We start from the raw sequence: 16,533 nt of genomic DNA, 5'->3' as shown, positions 1-16,533 counted from the left end.
CAGCGCAGACCCAGATGAGACGCCGCATAATGCGGCGTCTCATATGGGTCTACGCTGTTTGCCAAGGCCTTTTGTTTCTAGACGCTAGGCATAAATGGGATAAAATCTCGTACAAAGCGTGCATTTATTTCAAACAATCAAACGCAGTTTCTAAAATATATTCGTTTTATCCGAAAAAGTTTGTATATAGCAAGCAAAAAACCGTCAATATTACTTATACGAATATCGTAAAGATTCTTCATGCGTAAACATTAATTGACCAACTTTATTTCCTCATTAAGTAGGTGCGGTGTACTAGCCGACTTAGTAATGTTTTGTTCAATTCAGTGGCAATTTATGAAAGGCAGGAAACGACTCAGCTTTCCCAAATTTTCATATTTTTTTTTTAGAATAATAAAAGTGAAACCGAACATATGTTTATATGATCTATAATATTTTTTGTACTATTTACGACTTCTTGACCACAAAGCTGCACCGGAGCAACACTAAAATAATAATAATCAAAGCGCTGAAGGCACTGAAGATGTTCGCTATTTGAACGTATTAAATATTACTTACAGTAACAGAAAATGGAGTTCGACTTTTGAACACTAATGCAATTTACTTTTAATTGTCTACAGTGGTGAAATTTTGAAAAAAAATGAGGAAAATGCCATGATTTACAATCTCATAATTATATACAGGATTCACACAAACGCTACTTATGATTACAAAGATAAAAAAAGATATTCAACGTATATCTAAGTTGTCGCTAAGGAAAAGTCTGCGAGTTTAACAAAGAATGAACTACACAATAATTCTAATAATAAATGTATTGGTATCAACGAGCATTGTATTAAATTCTCGACCAAATCACATTAGAAAATATTAAATAGTTTAGCCTGAAATTAAATGCTTCATTGAATGTATTTCCATTTTATTTTCTTCATTTTCATGTACTGATATTAACGCGTACCTCCTCTACTCCACACGTCACCAATATTTTTATGGACGTACCATCAACTTCAATGTTAAATTCGTAAATTAATGTATGTTTTCTAGAGTTTAAATGGGTCAATATTTTCTCATCGTGTGCATAAATTCTGATTTCAATATTTCATCTTAAAAAACTTAATTTTATGAATTGCACGTCGATACTTAGTTACAGCACCTGGTATGTTGCAACACGCACGCTTTACATGCCTAGAACTTGATAGACGACAGCAACTATTTCGAACTCTCATAAAAAGAAGTTTTTTAGATGCGTTCGTAGGGACTTTAATTAGCAAATATTAACGAATGGCTATAAAAAAGAGAAATATACATGCACTGAAATTAAACTGCTACCGTGTAGATTCTTTAAAGGTTGTTGTGTTCACAACTTACTAGCCATAAGGATTCAGTTGCTCACCATTAAAATTGTAATACGGGAGGTCACTTCATGTGTGTGCTCAATTTGCTTATTATGAGTTCATTTTTTCACCATCGAAATATATGGTATTCAAATATTTTTTATTAGCATGCAGTTTTTTCCACATGAAGTTTTTTTCGACACATTCAATTCATACTTTTCTTGCCGCGTCATGCGAAAATAAGTCTCATGGCGCGTTGGCTAGCGTAGCTAAAGCCCTGTCTGCGCATTTGCGCAAGGTTTCGTGGTACCATTATGTATCTGTTGACCTACTGCGAGATCCGCAGGCTGGACCATAGTTAGACTAGCCGCATATGACATAAGACCCATTTTCGCATGACGCGGATCTATAAAAATATCATTGTTTCTTATATATGGAACATCTGAGCCTAGAACTTTTCGAAAGGAAAATGTCAAACTGTGTTTTTATAGAGAACTGGCAAATTTCGGTAGCATTTCAGGTTTTCAAGAACGACTTCCATACCGACTGAAGAGTACGGCAAACATTTGTGGTTAGAAAATGAAACGATTTCCGTCTTATCGTGACACTATATTTTTCGGTAGTTTTTGTTTCTCATCTTGAAAGCAATACTGTGTTATCAACGTGTAACGATAGCCTATTGTGTCTTGCCCGGACGATTTAGTTTAAATGCAATTTATTATTTAAAAATATTTTACACATAATAATACCGAAAATGATCAACCCAAACAGTTTTTTTTTCTATTGGGTGTGAACGAAAGTTGATAGATTTTTTTCCGATTGTCACGGATTTTCCCAATTAACTGCTTTTTTATTATAATTATAAACCAATATTGAAATGGTGTTCATATGAATATTAAAATGAAACGTTTTTCTTTAACAAAAGATTTTTTGCTTAATTTATCCGTTTTTCTTCCGTTCATCTGATAAATAATCGGCCTTTATTAAGGTTGGTATCTTATAGCCTCATCTGCGCACGTGTATGTGTGAATTTCAAAGTTCATTTAGAAGTCCTGCTACTGATTTCCCAGCCATTTCAGATCCACCTCATCCCCCGTCCCCGCTGTACTACAAGAAATCAGTCTAGCGCTTTCAACGTGGTTACGCAAGAGACGCATGATAGTATATTGCAATCTCGATAGCAGTCATTTTATTTTCCCTGATCTATTAATAGCCTCACATTTGGAATGAACTGTGCTGCGCAAAAATACCACTTGAATGACGTAGCACCTAGTGTAATATTTTAATCATTCATAAATTTACTCTTCCGCAAAACGTATAGCTAAAACATTGTTGTTGTTTTTTTTTTACTTTTTATTAATACGATCATTTCAATATTATTTCATTTAACACGATATTCATATCATGTTTTAATTTGTAGATGATTGTAGTTCAAGATCTGAAACAACGCCGCGAATTATTTCCTGGCGCGTATGCAGGCAGTAATCAGGTTTTGGGTCATCATCAAAAGTGGCTTGCAAAACTTGCTCTTTACCTTAGTGGTTCGAAAGCGAACAACTAAAAATAACGTTCCTACAAGTGGAAAAATAGTTCAAAGTACATGTGTGCATAAATTTATTATTTATAACATACATGATATAGACACATTGTGATTCGTCGTATAAATAAGTTTTGAGAAAACAAGCACGATTAACAAATACATGCCAAGTGAGCAGCTTTCAATACGCGCATTACACACGGAACATTGTTCAGACACGTTCAATAAATCTATTGATACATGTATAATAATAAAACACACACACAAAACTCACACAAACAAGCATGTTTGACGAAAGAGTTATGTGTATCAAGATCCCATTAATGCTATTTTTTCCTATGAAAACGATTCTGTTATTTACATTTACATATAACTCGATTTTTGTAAATATAACTGAGTCTAACGTGATGTTATTTGTAAACAAATACATTTTCGCTCTGTACTTTAACAGTCGGGTTGTCGACCAAGTGGGTAAAACATGAACTCATATCTATACACAAATTTACAATATATACACATGTAATAGAACATAGATGTGCACATGAACATGTGAAAGTATTAAAACTGTATAATATAGCGTTTAAAGATTGCATTCCATTATACAAATATTATATTTCGCGCCGGAACGATTTCGCAATGAAAGAGTACAAGTAAAGAAATGTTTAAGTAACTTAAATAACATTTATAAATACTAAATATTACTTAATCAATTACATACGGAGTAAATACTAATTTTTTCATAAAAACAAATACTTTTTTGTTATTAATTTATAATAATGAACTTTATATAAAATTAGATAAATTTCTTCATACACACAAATGAAACGAGAATTGCAAGAACAGTTCATATCTGATATTTGATATTTTTCGCTTCATTTTATTTTATTCTTATCAAATTGGCATTCGTAAAAAAGTTGGAGAAAAAAATAAAATAGCCCGAACTACCTTCCCATTTTTTTGAGCGATATGAGAGGAAACAAATGACTTGTCTGGATTATAAGTTTAAACTTGACATAACTGTTAATAGATTGATTCATAATTAAAGTAATGATAGGTCGAAAATCAATATATAAAGAATCATGTAATAATTAAATACAATCGAGTCCAGTGTCGAAAAATCGTCCTTTCTCTACTCATACCGCTGTTACGTATATGGCGTAATATGTTCGTTAATAAAATTTTTGAAACACAATATCAATTATACAGTTTGTTAATAGGCTCCTAAACCAGTTACGTAAGCTTTCCATACCTTCTTTTCGTATATGTGAATTATGTTAAACCTCTGGTCACATAAATCATACGTGCAGAGTGAAAAATGAACTTTTAGACAACATGTTTTCGAGTTGAGCATTTAAGTTGTTTTTGTACAGAATATAATTAATATATAGGTAGCTAAACTGGGATAGCAATATGGTGAATAATATGTACACATCTAAAAGATAAAATGACATTTAAAAATGTAAATCGTTGGCAATCATCTTAAACAGAACCAGTTCGATGAAACAAAATCACTTAGTCAGCCAGTTTAATTTCTATTCACAACATATTTCAAACATAACATCAACACAATTTGAACAAGAAAAAAAATTATAAAAAATATATTATTTACAAAATGAGAATATTAACATTTCATTTAACAACATAAAAACATATTAAATTTTACACAATTTTAGACAAATCTCGAATGCTTAATGTGATGCTTCCCCTGAATCTTAAACTTTGTCCATGAATCAAACATAAAACTTAATGCAAGTATGATAACATTATCCTCATATTTGGTAAATTCCTCGAGTGAAGCAATCAACACTGAACTAGTGTTTCACGGAGTAAGACCTGTTTTTAAATGATTCATTATATTATATATTCAGATATATCGGCAACATACTCATTATTAAGTTAATAATTACAATACAATACAAAATATAAAATTAATTTGAAAATATTATATATTATTTTAACATGCGTTACACAAAATAGATCAGATGATACATCTTCTGGGCTTAAATAAATATGTGTTTATAAACAATCGTTTACTATTTGACGATAACGGAAAGATCAATGCTTATATACACGTATGCATCTAATCTAGATGTATCTAAGTAAAACTAGCGTGTCAACTTTCTAATGAATTGCTTAATAAAGGCAATTTTGATTGGGCCACACTCATTGCATAAACGATTGCGATTTAAAGGCATTTTACCGCAGCAGTCCATAGGAGCCTGTACCAACACTGTGAAAATCATTGTGCGAAACTGTAATTTATCAAGACCAAAATAAGAACCATAGCCTATTCATGTATAATTCAGTAAAACATATTTATTAAGAATAATAAATAAGAAGGAAACCTGCAAGAAAAATCAACAACAAATAAACACTTGACATATATAATATGGGTTTTGATTTGGGGTGCAGTTCAACGTAAATGAAAACGTTTGAAGCAAAACTCAGCATAGAATTACACTTAAAATATAACAGCTGTCAAATCCTTTTAAACACATGGAAAAATAGTAAATAACATATAAAAATGAAAACGGTACATACCATATATTTTTAGAAGACCATACTCACTATAGACTATATTTTCGACTAATTATTAAGGCAGTATAAACGTAACAACAAACGTGTGTTATATACTGAGCAAACGTTTTTGTTAGGAACAACAAACAATTTATACAGTAACATATATATATATATCTTTAGACTTCAAATTCTCGCCATAAAATCTTCTCTTGATAAATGTTTCAATCACAGAACACAAGGACTCGCACGCTCCGCTACAGCTACAAATAGTCGGCGTAAAGAACTGCGAGGCTTATCAGCAACACGCTTGGCGAGGACAGTTGACTGGAAAGCGAGCACAGGTCGGTCTCTTCCTGAAATGACAAATTGGCAAAAACACACACAATTATATTGAATTTAAACAGTAAAATATAACTAGGCAGATTAAAACTGAGAACGTTTTGTTTTAAATAATATATAACTCGTTAAGTTTTACCGGATTCTCTATCAGCATAGATTATACGGTTTTCAAATGATTCGCGCTTTTCCATTTTCGGTTGAGTTCGAGCACGTTTTATACACAAAGATGACTTCGAAAACTTGTCATTGCTTATTTTATTAAACAAAAACAGCGAGCCTTTGGCGTTTTAAATAACGAATTTCCATGACGTGTTTACAAACGAGCCGGATAATAACGGACAGTGAAGGCTAAATTGGACGCTAGCCGCATTTGTCAAAAGATCCTTTTTTGCATAACATGGGTCATACGATATGAAATGACAACGACAAACGACTTTCTTAATCAAATTCTTACGACAATATGTATTCAAATAAAATACACATTTGGATACATTCTAAATGTTATTGACTGATGTAACGCCCTTTGACTGTAACGACGTCATTTTGAAAAATAAAACCCTGATGCGATTGGTTTGTCCAAGAAATTGCAGCCACCGAATTTCTCAAAATATATTCTTTAAATGTTTCAGATTATGTTCGCAATTGTATTTATGGAAGAAAAGTATATCGCATATGTTTAAGTATTGTGTAAATAAGAGTCGCGTTCCGAGAAAACTGCGCATAATGCATGTGCGTAAAGTGTCGTCCCAGATTAGCCTGTGCATTCCGCACAGGCTAATCAGGGACGACACTTTCAGCTGTTATGGTATTTTTAGTTTAAAGGAAGTCCCTCTTTACCGAAAATCATGTTTAAGCGGAAAGTGTCGTCCCTGATTAGCCTATGCTGACTGCAGGGGCTAATCTCGGACGACACTTTACGCACATGTATTATGCCCAGTTTTCTCAGAACAAGGCTTATATAACAACACTGACAATTTACCTGTGGACTACTGTCGTAGCACTCGTGGTTTACAGCCTCATTTTCCCTCATTTTCCTTAACCTGCACATGCTCTCACCTTCATGTAACGAGGAGTTAAGGAACATCAACGCTGGGTGATAATACTTTGAAAAATCAAACAACAACAATGGCAATGTATTACATGCTAAATCTTGTTTCATGTTATATAATCATTTAGAGTAATCATTTGTTCTTAAACGTGTGTTATATAGCTTTTATAGCGTTGTAATCGGCTACCTTTTGGTTGTTTGACCAATCGTATATTGCTGAAATGACGTTGAAACGTCATGAAATGTAAAAAAGCTTTCATGTTTTATTATGAAGTTTATCTGTTTATTTGAAAGGATGTTATAAAAAAAATCTTAAACTCGTCATCATTTCATTCCATGATTTATTAAACTAGCTCTGGAGATTGTGTTAGTATGCTCGCCAAAGTAAGATCGCTTACACAATGCCTTAACTCGCTTAACAAAAATGGAATGAAATGACAACTCTTGTCAGATCCTTTCTTTATGATATTTTGTATACAAATTTGGATAATTCTAAACGACAATGCAATTCATTGATGAAGTGGGAATAATGCGATCTGAATAAAGGTTACAGTATACTAAATAACCGTTTCATGTAGGATACTAAATAACCGTTTCATGTAGGACCGTTTCATGTAGGGCTGTCCTCTCTAAAAAAATATCATAGTTGATTCGAAGGCATGTTGTACACTTTTAACTATTGTTATAGCTTTATCTTTGGAGAAAGTAGTAGGGCGCGAATAGGTGCTCACTACTAAATCCCTTAAATATGATAAACTTACAGACTATAGTAACACATTGCACTGAAAAAGGTTACATTCCACTAAAAAACGGCCGGAAAAAAAGTTACAAAAACAGTCGATTTTGACTTTTGACAAGTTCTTTCTTGGTTCGTGCATGACATATCTATTTTATTGCACAAATCGACTCCGTTAAGAATGGACTTTAAGAAAAGGAATGGTTATGGGGGTCTCTATGTGCAAAATGCTGCATTTATTTTCGCTTAAAGATGTCGCTTTCACATTGAATTAAATAAGGAAACGATTTAGTATATTGTAACCTAAATTGAGACACTATTGTGTACTATTAACAAGTACGATCATTATTATTGTTATTATTTATCTGATTACTTTCATTATTATTATTATTATTATTATTATTATATTATTATTATTATTATTATTATTATTATTATTATTATTATTATTATTATTATTATTATTATTATTATTATCATTATTATTATTATTATTTATTTATTTATTTTTATTACTTGAAAGATAAACGTTAACCCAGTATAAACCTTTGTCCAATTTTTGTTAGAAACAAGAATGAAAACAAACTCGTTTGAAAGTGGATAAAACACTGTCTTTCAATTAACGCTAAACGGTACGACAAACTCAAAAGGATATATTTAAGTTCCGCGTGCTCCATTTGAAAAAGAGCGTCTGGTTCCTCGCTGTCCTCACACTTTGTGCAGTTGCCGTCCACGGTGATGAGGAGCAAGTTAGTCTCCTCGATGTGTGACACTGCATACGCCTTGAGGCAATGTGAACACAGGAACGACCACGTTAGTAGAGTAAAATAAACGTTCTACTGAACAATTTCAAAAGAAGGAGCGTGAAGTACGTTCACCACTTTTGCGACATTGAATAAAACATCCTGCAGAGTGAACACGGGAATGACCATGTACGCATAGCAAAGAATACGTTCTGCTGAACGATGTTTAAGAACGGAGCGTGAAGTACGTGCAGAAGCATAGCGACATTCAATCAAGCGTCATGGAGGAAGGGAAAGTGAACCCGAGAAAGGCCATGTAAGCATCAATTGAGTCGTGTTCTGAGAAAACTGGGTCCGCACAGGCTACTCAGGGACGACACTTTCCGCTTTTGTGACATTTTTCGTTTAAATTAAGTCTCTTCTTAGCAAAAATCCAATTTAGGCGGAAAGTGTCGTCCCTGATAAGCCTGTGTGGACTGCACAGGCTAATCTGGGACGACACTTTACGCACATGCATTTTGCCCATTTTTCTCAGAACGCGACTCAATTTACATCAAATCAAGCGTAACAATCATGAAGTACGCCACCAGGCACTGTGAACACGGGGGTTGACGCGTTGAGCAATGTCTTAGTAAGCATCATGGATCACGGCGGACGTCTTAAGGCGTGAACACGGAAATGGCTTCGCAAGCATTTATTCGCATTAATTCCCATTTAAAAAATCTGCTATCAAAGTAAAGTTTTCCTTAAAGCTGAGTGAGCATAAATACGAAATCGCCACGTAACAAAACGATTTTTTTTGTTCTACATATTCAAAAGTATTTAAATGATATAACAGCTTTTAGTAAACTAACTAACATCGTTGTTAAAAAGCGGGTTGAAAAATCACTAACGGAACATTAACTGAACGTTACTGACAACATAAATCTGAGGTAGGGGTTGAAAGGCCTAAGAAAAAGTCTCATGGTCATTCCCTACACATGTTTTTCCGCTGGGCGAAGGGAATTCCAGAATAAAAAAACGACTAATGGAAACGGGATTTTTTTTACAATTCCAAGTGACATCATCACGAACGGATGGAACTGCTGAACTAATAACAGAAAATGAACGAGGTTTACCAACAGTCCGAAATACATAAAAAGCAAACACATTTGTCCTGCTTTGCCTCATACGCGATAAATATAAGATATGTTCAACTTATCTTTCTGGATTCGAGGACATCTTCTGTCGATATCGTCGACATCGGGGACATCCGGAGAGTGGCAATCTCTAAAAATGGCAATTATTAAAAATAATGGTTATCGAGATAAGGATTATTGAATATAAATTAAACAAGAAGACAATCAGCTCAAACTCTTTTTCTCATAAACATTCCAAAACACTATGGCAAAGATCGCTCACCTGTATTACACTTCTCACAAAAGATGGCGAAATATTGCTCACTTGATATTGGGCAAGGCTATTTTGACCCAAGGCCTAAGATTTGAATAATATTTGCATAGGGCCACATAATGATATCGCATACCGAATATCAAGAGTGTCTGCTTTGTGGTTTCACACAAACATTTTAAAATAAATTTTGCTATGACATTTAATGTGGAACACTTCATTTCCGCACCCCATGGGAAACGATTTTAACAGACTATAAAATACCAAAAATAGGTTCATATAAAATGCATAACTAATATACATATGTGTTGTCACAAAGTCCAGCGAGGCTAACATGAACTACCTAACTAACGTGCATACCTCACACGCTCTATGAGAACATATAGTTCAGGATCGAGCTTACCCTGCTTCCGTATATTTACAGCCGGATATATTGCCCAAAAACGGGAGGGTGACCATTGACAAGTTGGCCCTATACAGCATGAACGTCTTGTGGCACGGTTTTTGAGAAACCACCTTGCCCCTGCTGTTGCTATTCGCACACAACATCAGGACCTGTAACGAATATTGCATTACAAAATATCAATTAAAGAACGCATCGGTAAGTCAATTTTCGAAGATAAGATTTAAGAACGAAAAATAACAACATGAGTTTTTTTGGGTCTTAAGTCGATTGAATATGATTAATACAAAATCACAATGAATTGAATTGCAAAAAAACACGACTCATTTTGATAATACATATAATCAGATGCAGCGAATCATTTTTGATATAGTCTTGTCGACTGGAGATACATTGTATTGTACAGAATAGAGTAAACACACCAATTATTGACGTGAGTGATTTGTTTAATATGGCGTATAAAACCATTCGTCTGACTACAATTGATATATTTGTGAATATCACTATATTATGTTTTGATTACCTGTATCTGTGTTTAAGTATCGTGTATTGAATTGAAAAGAGCTTGCAATTTAACACGTCAGTAGTTTCGATTTATATATTGAACTAAATCAATCTAACCTGCTGATTGTAGGCAAGTTGCTCAGATAGGCTCTTTTCGCTTTGATCATATTCCTCTCTGAACGATGAACAGTTGTGGTTGAGGTCGTGGTGATCGTACTCTAGACTGTCATCTGAAACACAACGGAGGTAATTGTTTAGAACGTGATTAGTTAAAATTAAATCTTACTTGACGAGGCTAGATGAGTATCGCAAATTATCATACACTATCATAAAACGGATTTGCATTTAAGAAATGCGCTTCAAAAATACATGTGCAATATTGTGCTAATTAAACAATGTAATATCTAATATTTAATACCAGTAGACTCATTATTTCAAGAGTTCCTCGGTCCGGTCGGAGTCATATGCCCCACAAACAGGTTTTTTTACTAGTGACCCCTAGATGACCCCTTTGAAAAGGGATCATCTACTGTCCAAGTCCAATGCAAATGGGAAGTATCAATCCAATCGTTCAATGTTTTGACGAGTTATCGATCGGAAACGATGTTCACACTTATTGTGACCGTGTCCTTGATCTTGGCCCTAGTAACCCAAATTTCACTTGGAATCATCTACTGTCCATGGCCAATGAAAATATTAAGTATCAAGCCAATCGGTCAATTCGTTGATGAGTTATTTATCGGAAACGATTTTCACACTTATTGTGACAGTGACCTTGACCTTTGAACAGGTGTCCCCAATTTCATTAGAGGTCATCTACTGTCCAAGGCCAATGCACATGTGAAGTGTCAAGCCAATCGGTCAATTCATTGATGATTTATTGATCAGAAACGATTTTCACGCTTATTGTGACAGTGACCTTGAACTTTGACCTAGTGACCCCAATGACGATAGGGGTCATAAACTGGACAAGGCAAATATTCATGTGAAGTATCAAGCCAATCGGTCAATTCGTTGACGAGTCATTGATCGGAAACGAACTGGTCTACCGACAGACCGACATCCAGCAAAACGATATAACCCTCTTCTTCGAAGGTGGGGGGGGGGGGGGGGAGGGGGGAAAGGGGAGAGGGGAGTGGGGAGTGGGGGCATAATAAAAAAATAGATCCGCAAGCTCGAGGGCCTTATAAAAATTCATATACTAGGTCTATAAGTCCTTTTTTTTCCTATTTTTAAAATTGACTGAAAACATTTTAGTGTTAATCCAACTTGCTATCATCTAGTGGTAATCATACTTACCACCACGTATGTTGTTGATGATTGAACTTAGGCTAAACTCCGAGATCATTCTGAAACGACAAGACTCAAGACATTACTTGATGACCGGAAATAATGGGCGAACATGGCTTCAGTTGCTATTTCGAGGCCGAAATGTGACCCTGTTGTGTCTGATGTAAAAATGTCAAGATTTAATAAAGCTGATAAACATTTAAACTAATAATGGGAATGCTGTATTCTCAAGAACGAATATTTTAAAACTTATAATTGGATTGTCATTCAAACATTAGAGTACTTAACCACGTGTGCTTTTAAAATGTTCTGTAAGAATTTTACTAGTTGCCTAAGGTTTTTTTTACATACATTTATTAATCTGTGGTCGTATGTTTCACGCATAATTTGGGTATTGGCTGTGTGTCGTATGTTAGTTTTATTGAGAAAGTAAAAGATGCAAATTCAAATAACCCCATTTCAAGATGTGCAAATGAAATACCGCGTTGTGAAATTTTATGAGGTGAACACACTGTTAGACACCAATCAATTTAATGTTCATACTTACATAACGAATTCCGTGAACAATAGAACGATTCCTCTAATTAAGGATTTTATTGGCTGAAAGAAAGAAAAAGAATTCATTAATACAAACGACAAATATTGAAGAGTATTAAAAATGTCCCGCACACCACATATATATATTTATTTAACGTACAGGCAAGTTTAGTCAAACCCATTTATTTGGAAAACTGATACACGAATTACGCTTTCACAAATTTAAGTCATATTGATTTTTCTTCAGTCTGCTCTAATATAAAATCGTTTCAAATACATCTGGTTTGTAATTTTCATAAGCACAAGTGGTAATATTTGTGATTTTAGATGAAATAATAGTTGTGGATGAGTTGGCACATTTAGCTGCAAAAAACGGATTCGTTTGATGGAACCGTCTCAAAGAAACAAACTGGAAACACTCATGTCACATTGGATACATTTTGTTAAACGAGTTATCATCCCAACCATTCAACATCGGCCATACATATTTTTAATTCATGTCCAGCTTTGATTTGTAAGACGATTGATTAATGCCTTTGCTTCGAGCACCACAATTATGGCCTTTTGCCTGTATCTCTAAACACACGTTATCTGATTGCCATTATTAGTAAAACTGATGCAATGTCAAAATACCAGGTATTTATAAGGCCAATTCAAAACAAAAGGAGGATGTGTATTTTTTTAAACTTATATACAATGTACTGAAGAAATAATAATTTCGCCTTTTTTCGTTTTTTTCATATGCCTTATAAATTAACAACTACGTGCATTTCTATTGTGAGCAAAAATGGTGTGGATAAACAAGGACGAAATCGTTTCAACTTTAGAGACATAGTATTCTTCAACCACAAGGCAACCAGTATTAAAAGGCACAAAACAGTAGTCCCTTCGAGTTGTTTACTGATATTCTTACATTGAGCAACATGCTGGCGGCGTTTGACTCTGTCTGGGATTCTTTAATATCGCACAGCGCCTGGTAATCCGTGAACTCGTGGCTGCGAATATAGCAAGCAGGTATTTGGTTCATCATAACATATTAATTGTATCAAAGTTTTAAGTATTATTTTTAATTATCCAGTGTCAATGCGTTTATTGATGTGTACATTTCCAGAGAGGTTTTACGAGATCCTATTAGTGTTAAAGGTTTGGGCATTTGATTCATTAAAGTGATGATATTTATAAGCACCGTTATTTATAAACTGCAGGTTTATGTTCTTGTATTCACCTATCGATATAGTATTTAATAGCTATACTCGACTATCTGGTTTGTTCTTTTCGGCAATGTGTAACACTTGCCGCAAGTTAAATACCTCACTATAATAAGAATTCTCCCCAGCTAGATCATCTGATGTTTCACTATGTTTATATGTTCTGCACGGTCAAAAATGCGAGGGTTATGTTTATATTTCGATTCCTCAGAATTTAAAAGAGGTATGAACAAAGCAACTCGTACACACGTTATCACATGTTTATTGAGCCTGTTGACAAAGTTTCTAGTCAATTTATCAAGTTTTCATTTAAACAAATGCGGGTTTGACACACACAGTGCTGATTTCAATATTACAGAGTAACAAACATGTTATCATAAAACTACACTCGTAATGCTCGAGCGCGATGTGAATGCAAACGTCTACATAAATGTTGTTTTAAGGCCAGTCGTCATGACCCTTCTTTAACCCATTTATGCCTAGTGGACTCTTCCATCCTTTTAAATTGGATCAATTTATTTCCAAAATTAGGGATGTCTAGCATATTTATATTTAGAATATTTCTTACTGAAATTCCTTTACGCAAACAGCGCAGACCCTGAAGAGACGCCGCATCATGCGGCGTCTCATCTGGGTCTACGCTGTTTGTCAAGGCCTTTTTTCTAGACTCGAGGCATAAATGGGTTAAAATGTACGGTATCATGTTTACTCGATGCAAATACAAATAGTGGTCGTACACGGTATTGACCTCGGTAAATTCAAATCAGCATTTAACCGTGCGTTTCTTGATGTGTTTAAGTATACATGATATATAAAATTATACTTAATCGTGAACACAATTATAAAAACAGGAACAATGGAACATAGAATATCAACATGAGAATGAATTGATTAAAAAAAATCGTGAAATTAGCTAATAACTGCTATCCTATTCTTACCCGTAGAAAACACCATTAATGAGGAGCTGCAACATCACGCTATTCTCTACGTCACCGAAGAACTTCCCAACCTGGTCCTTAGGCGTCTTGGAGGCCACTATGTAGCCCTGGTTGTCCACCAAGTAACATTTAAACCCCTGTAGAAAAAATAATGTATGCTAAACAGCGAACTGTAAAGATTTACTTGTATGTATATTGTATTACTGGTTGTCGACCGAGTATCAATTTACCCTCCCCCCCCCCCCTCTAGCAGAAAGTAACGCATGCTAGAGAACTTGAAGGTTAACCCATTTATGTCTAGCGTCTAGAAAAAAAGGCCTTGGCAAACAGCGTAGACACAGATGATGCGGCGTCTCATCTGGGTCTGCGCTGTATGCTTGAAGGAAATTCTGTAAGAAATAGTCTAAATATATTTATAAATATACTAGACATCACTAATTTTGGAAATAAATTGATCCAAATTAGAAGGATGGGAGAGTCCATTAGGCATTACTGGGTTAAATGCGCTAATATTCATCTTGTTACGGTAGCGCACACTGAAACGAATAATAACTAAATTGAATAGCTGTACGTTTATTAACATGAACAAATATGTTTGCTTGGTTTTTATCAATAAAACTAATGCAGAGAAAAGTAAATAGTTTATATGCGTGATGTAACCATGGCAGTCCAACAGCGAAAAAGAACACTAGAACCACTTTATGTATGAAAACGTTTTGACAAATTTACAACCTCCAGCACTCGCAAAGATTATCAATATACCTTTTATTTTCTTAAAATAGCAGTATCACTAAAAATCAAGCATATTTTTCTGTAATTTTGTTAGTAGCACTACAGTTTAACGATGTATACAACGTTACGACCCAACGCAATTCAAGACTTTAGCAATTCTTAAGCTTAAATCTATTTATTTAAGATCGATTGCACCGAAGCTTTATATTTTATAACGGCGTCAGCGCCGGAATAGTCAAAATCGCGTTCCCAGCCACAATTTGTTTTATTAAAACGCTCTCGACGCGCCTTATGCATTGAACCAGTGTCTGGTGCATTTCGGCAGATCGAAAGAAAGCTCTCAATGTAGGGATTTAACTGTGACCTCCCGGTCGCTAGGAAGACGCCATATCAATTACACCACAGCGACGTTCTTCTTACCGCATGAAATTCCCATTTTACATCGAAAAACCGTAGCCAGTCCAGCCTCATTTAAAATTCGATAGTTTTACAACAATAACTGATTATGCATTTTTTGCTGTTAAGTACAAAACAACATACATATTTTTTCAATACGATTTTTTCAATGCTTTTGTATTTTTAAAATATATAAACTATGCGTGAATCGAAGCTTAAAAAACAACTTTCTCCCTATTTAGAAGACGGGTCAAATATTTAAAGTACATCAAAAACGCCATAGTAAGAAATATCACTATACAAGTGGTACAAACATGGAGGTAAGCGTTGTTTGCAGCTACATATTGGATCGGAGTTTTCTAAAGGTGTAAAGATGCGGGTAGCGTCTATTGTTATTAAAACGTACATTAGTTGCGCAGTTCACTGGCCCATATGACGTCTCTTGCAAGAATCTGGAACTCAGAGCCTCGTACTTCATCTGCATGCCGACCACGCCGGCGACGCTGAGTCTACTACGCATGTTGTTTTCCGCCCGGGCGACAGGCGCCACTATCGTTACCATTGTGGAAACGTTGCTGAACGCTGAACACGTGCGGTGTGAATATAAATAATTTGATTTTGACTAAAAAGATAACATGCCATGTAGAAAGTATCATTACCATGAAAGTACCGATGTTATCAGGTTAGAATTTTTTTCTTTTTGACTACTCATTATATTTATAAAGTGACCATTTTCAAATTCAAAACACAGACAGTTTGTTAAATTGAAAAAAGAGAGCTTTTTTCAAGACGATTTATGATGCAAAATAGAGGAAACAGATCAGGCAAAAAAGTGTCTATCGAATGTAAGAATGTGTCAGATCGTAAGATTAGCCTTTGTGT

General features: G+C 34.6%; 1 protein-coding gene across 1 annotated transcript in view; it reads right to left on the bottom strand.

Annotated features, from left to right (window-relative positions):
- Nucleotides 1-9,016: 9,016 nt before the first annotated feature.
- LOC127869328 (voltage-dependent calcium channel subunit alpha-2/delta-3-like) overlaps nucleotides 9,017-16,533 on the bottom strand; it is a 42,882-nt gene continuing 35,365 nt past the window's right edge. The window contains exons 19-26 of the mRNA XM_052411852.1: nucleotides 16,058-16,233; nucleotides 14,524-14,660; nucleotides 13,291-13,372; nucleotides 12,388-12,440; nucleotides 11,850-11,899; nucleotides 10,668-10,780; nucleotides 10,047-10,198; nucleotides 9,017-9,523 (exon numbers count right to left, since the gene is read on the bottom strand). Of these exons, the coding sequence (XP_052267812.1) occupies nucleotides 9,421-9,523; nucleotides 10,047-10,198; nucleotides 10,668-10,780; nucleotides 11,850-11,899; nucleotides 12,388-12,440; nucleotides 13,291-13,372; nucleotides 14,524-14,660; nucleotides 16,058-16,233 (866 nt within the window). The 3' untranslated portion in view covers nucleotides 9,017-9,420. The remainder of the gene's footprint in view (nucleotides 9,524-10,046; nucleotides 10,199-10,667; nucleotides 10,781-11,849; nucleotides 11,900-12,387; nucleotides 12,441-13,290; nucleotides 13,373-14,523; nucleotides 14,661-16,057; nucleotides 16,234-16,533) is intronic.

This window comes from Dreissena polymorpha, chromosome 1 (genome assembly GCF_020536995.1).
Source record: "Dreissena polymorpha isolate Duluth1 chromosome 1, UMN_Dpol_1.0, whole genome shotgun sequence".
NCBI classification, from domain to species: domain Eukaryota; kingdom Metazoa; phylum Mollusca; class Bivalvia; order Myida; family Dreissenidae; genus Dreissena; species Dreissena polymorpha.
Note: the sequence above shows the minus strand (reverse complement) of the source record. Positions and strands in the feature narration are given on the sequence as shown.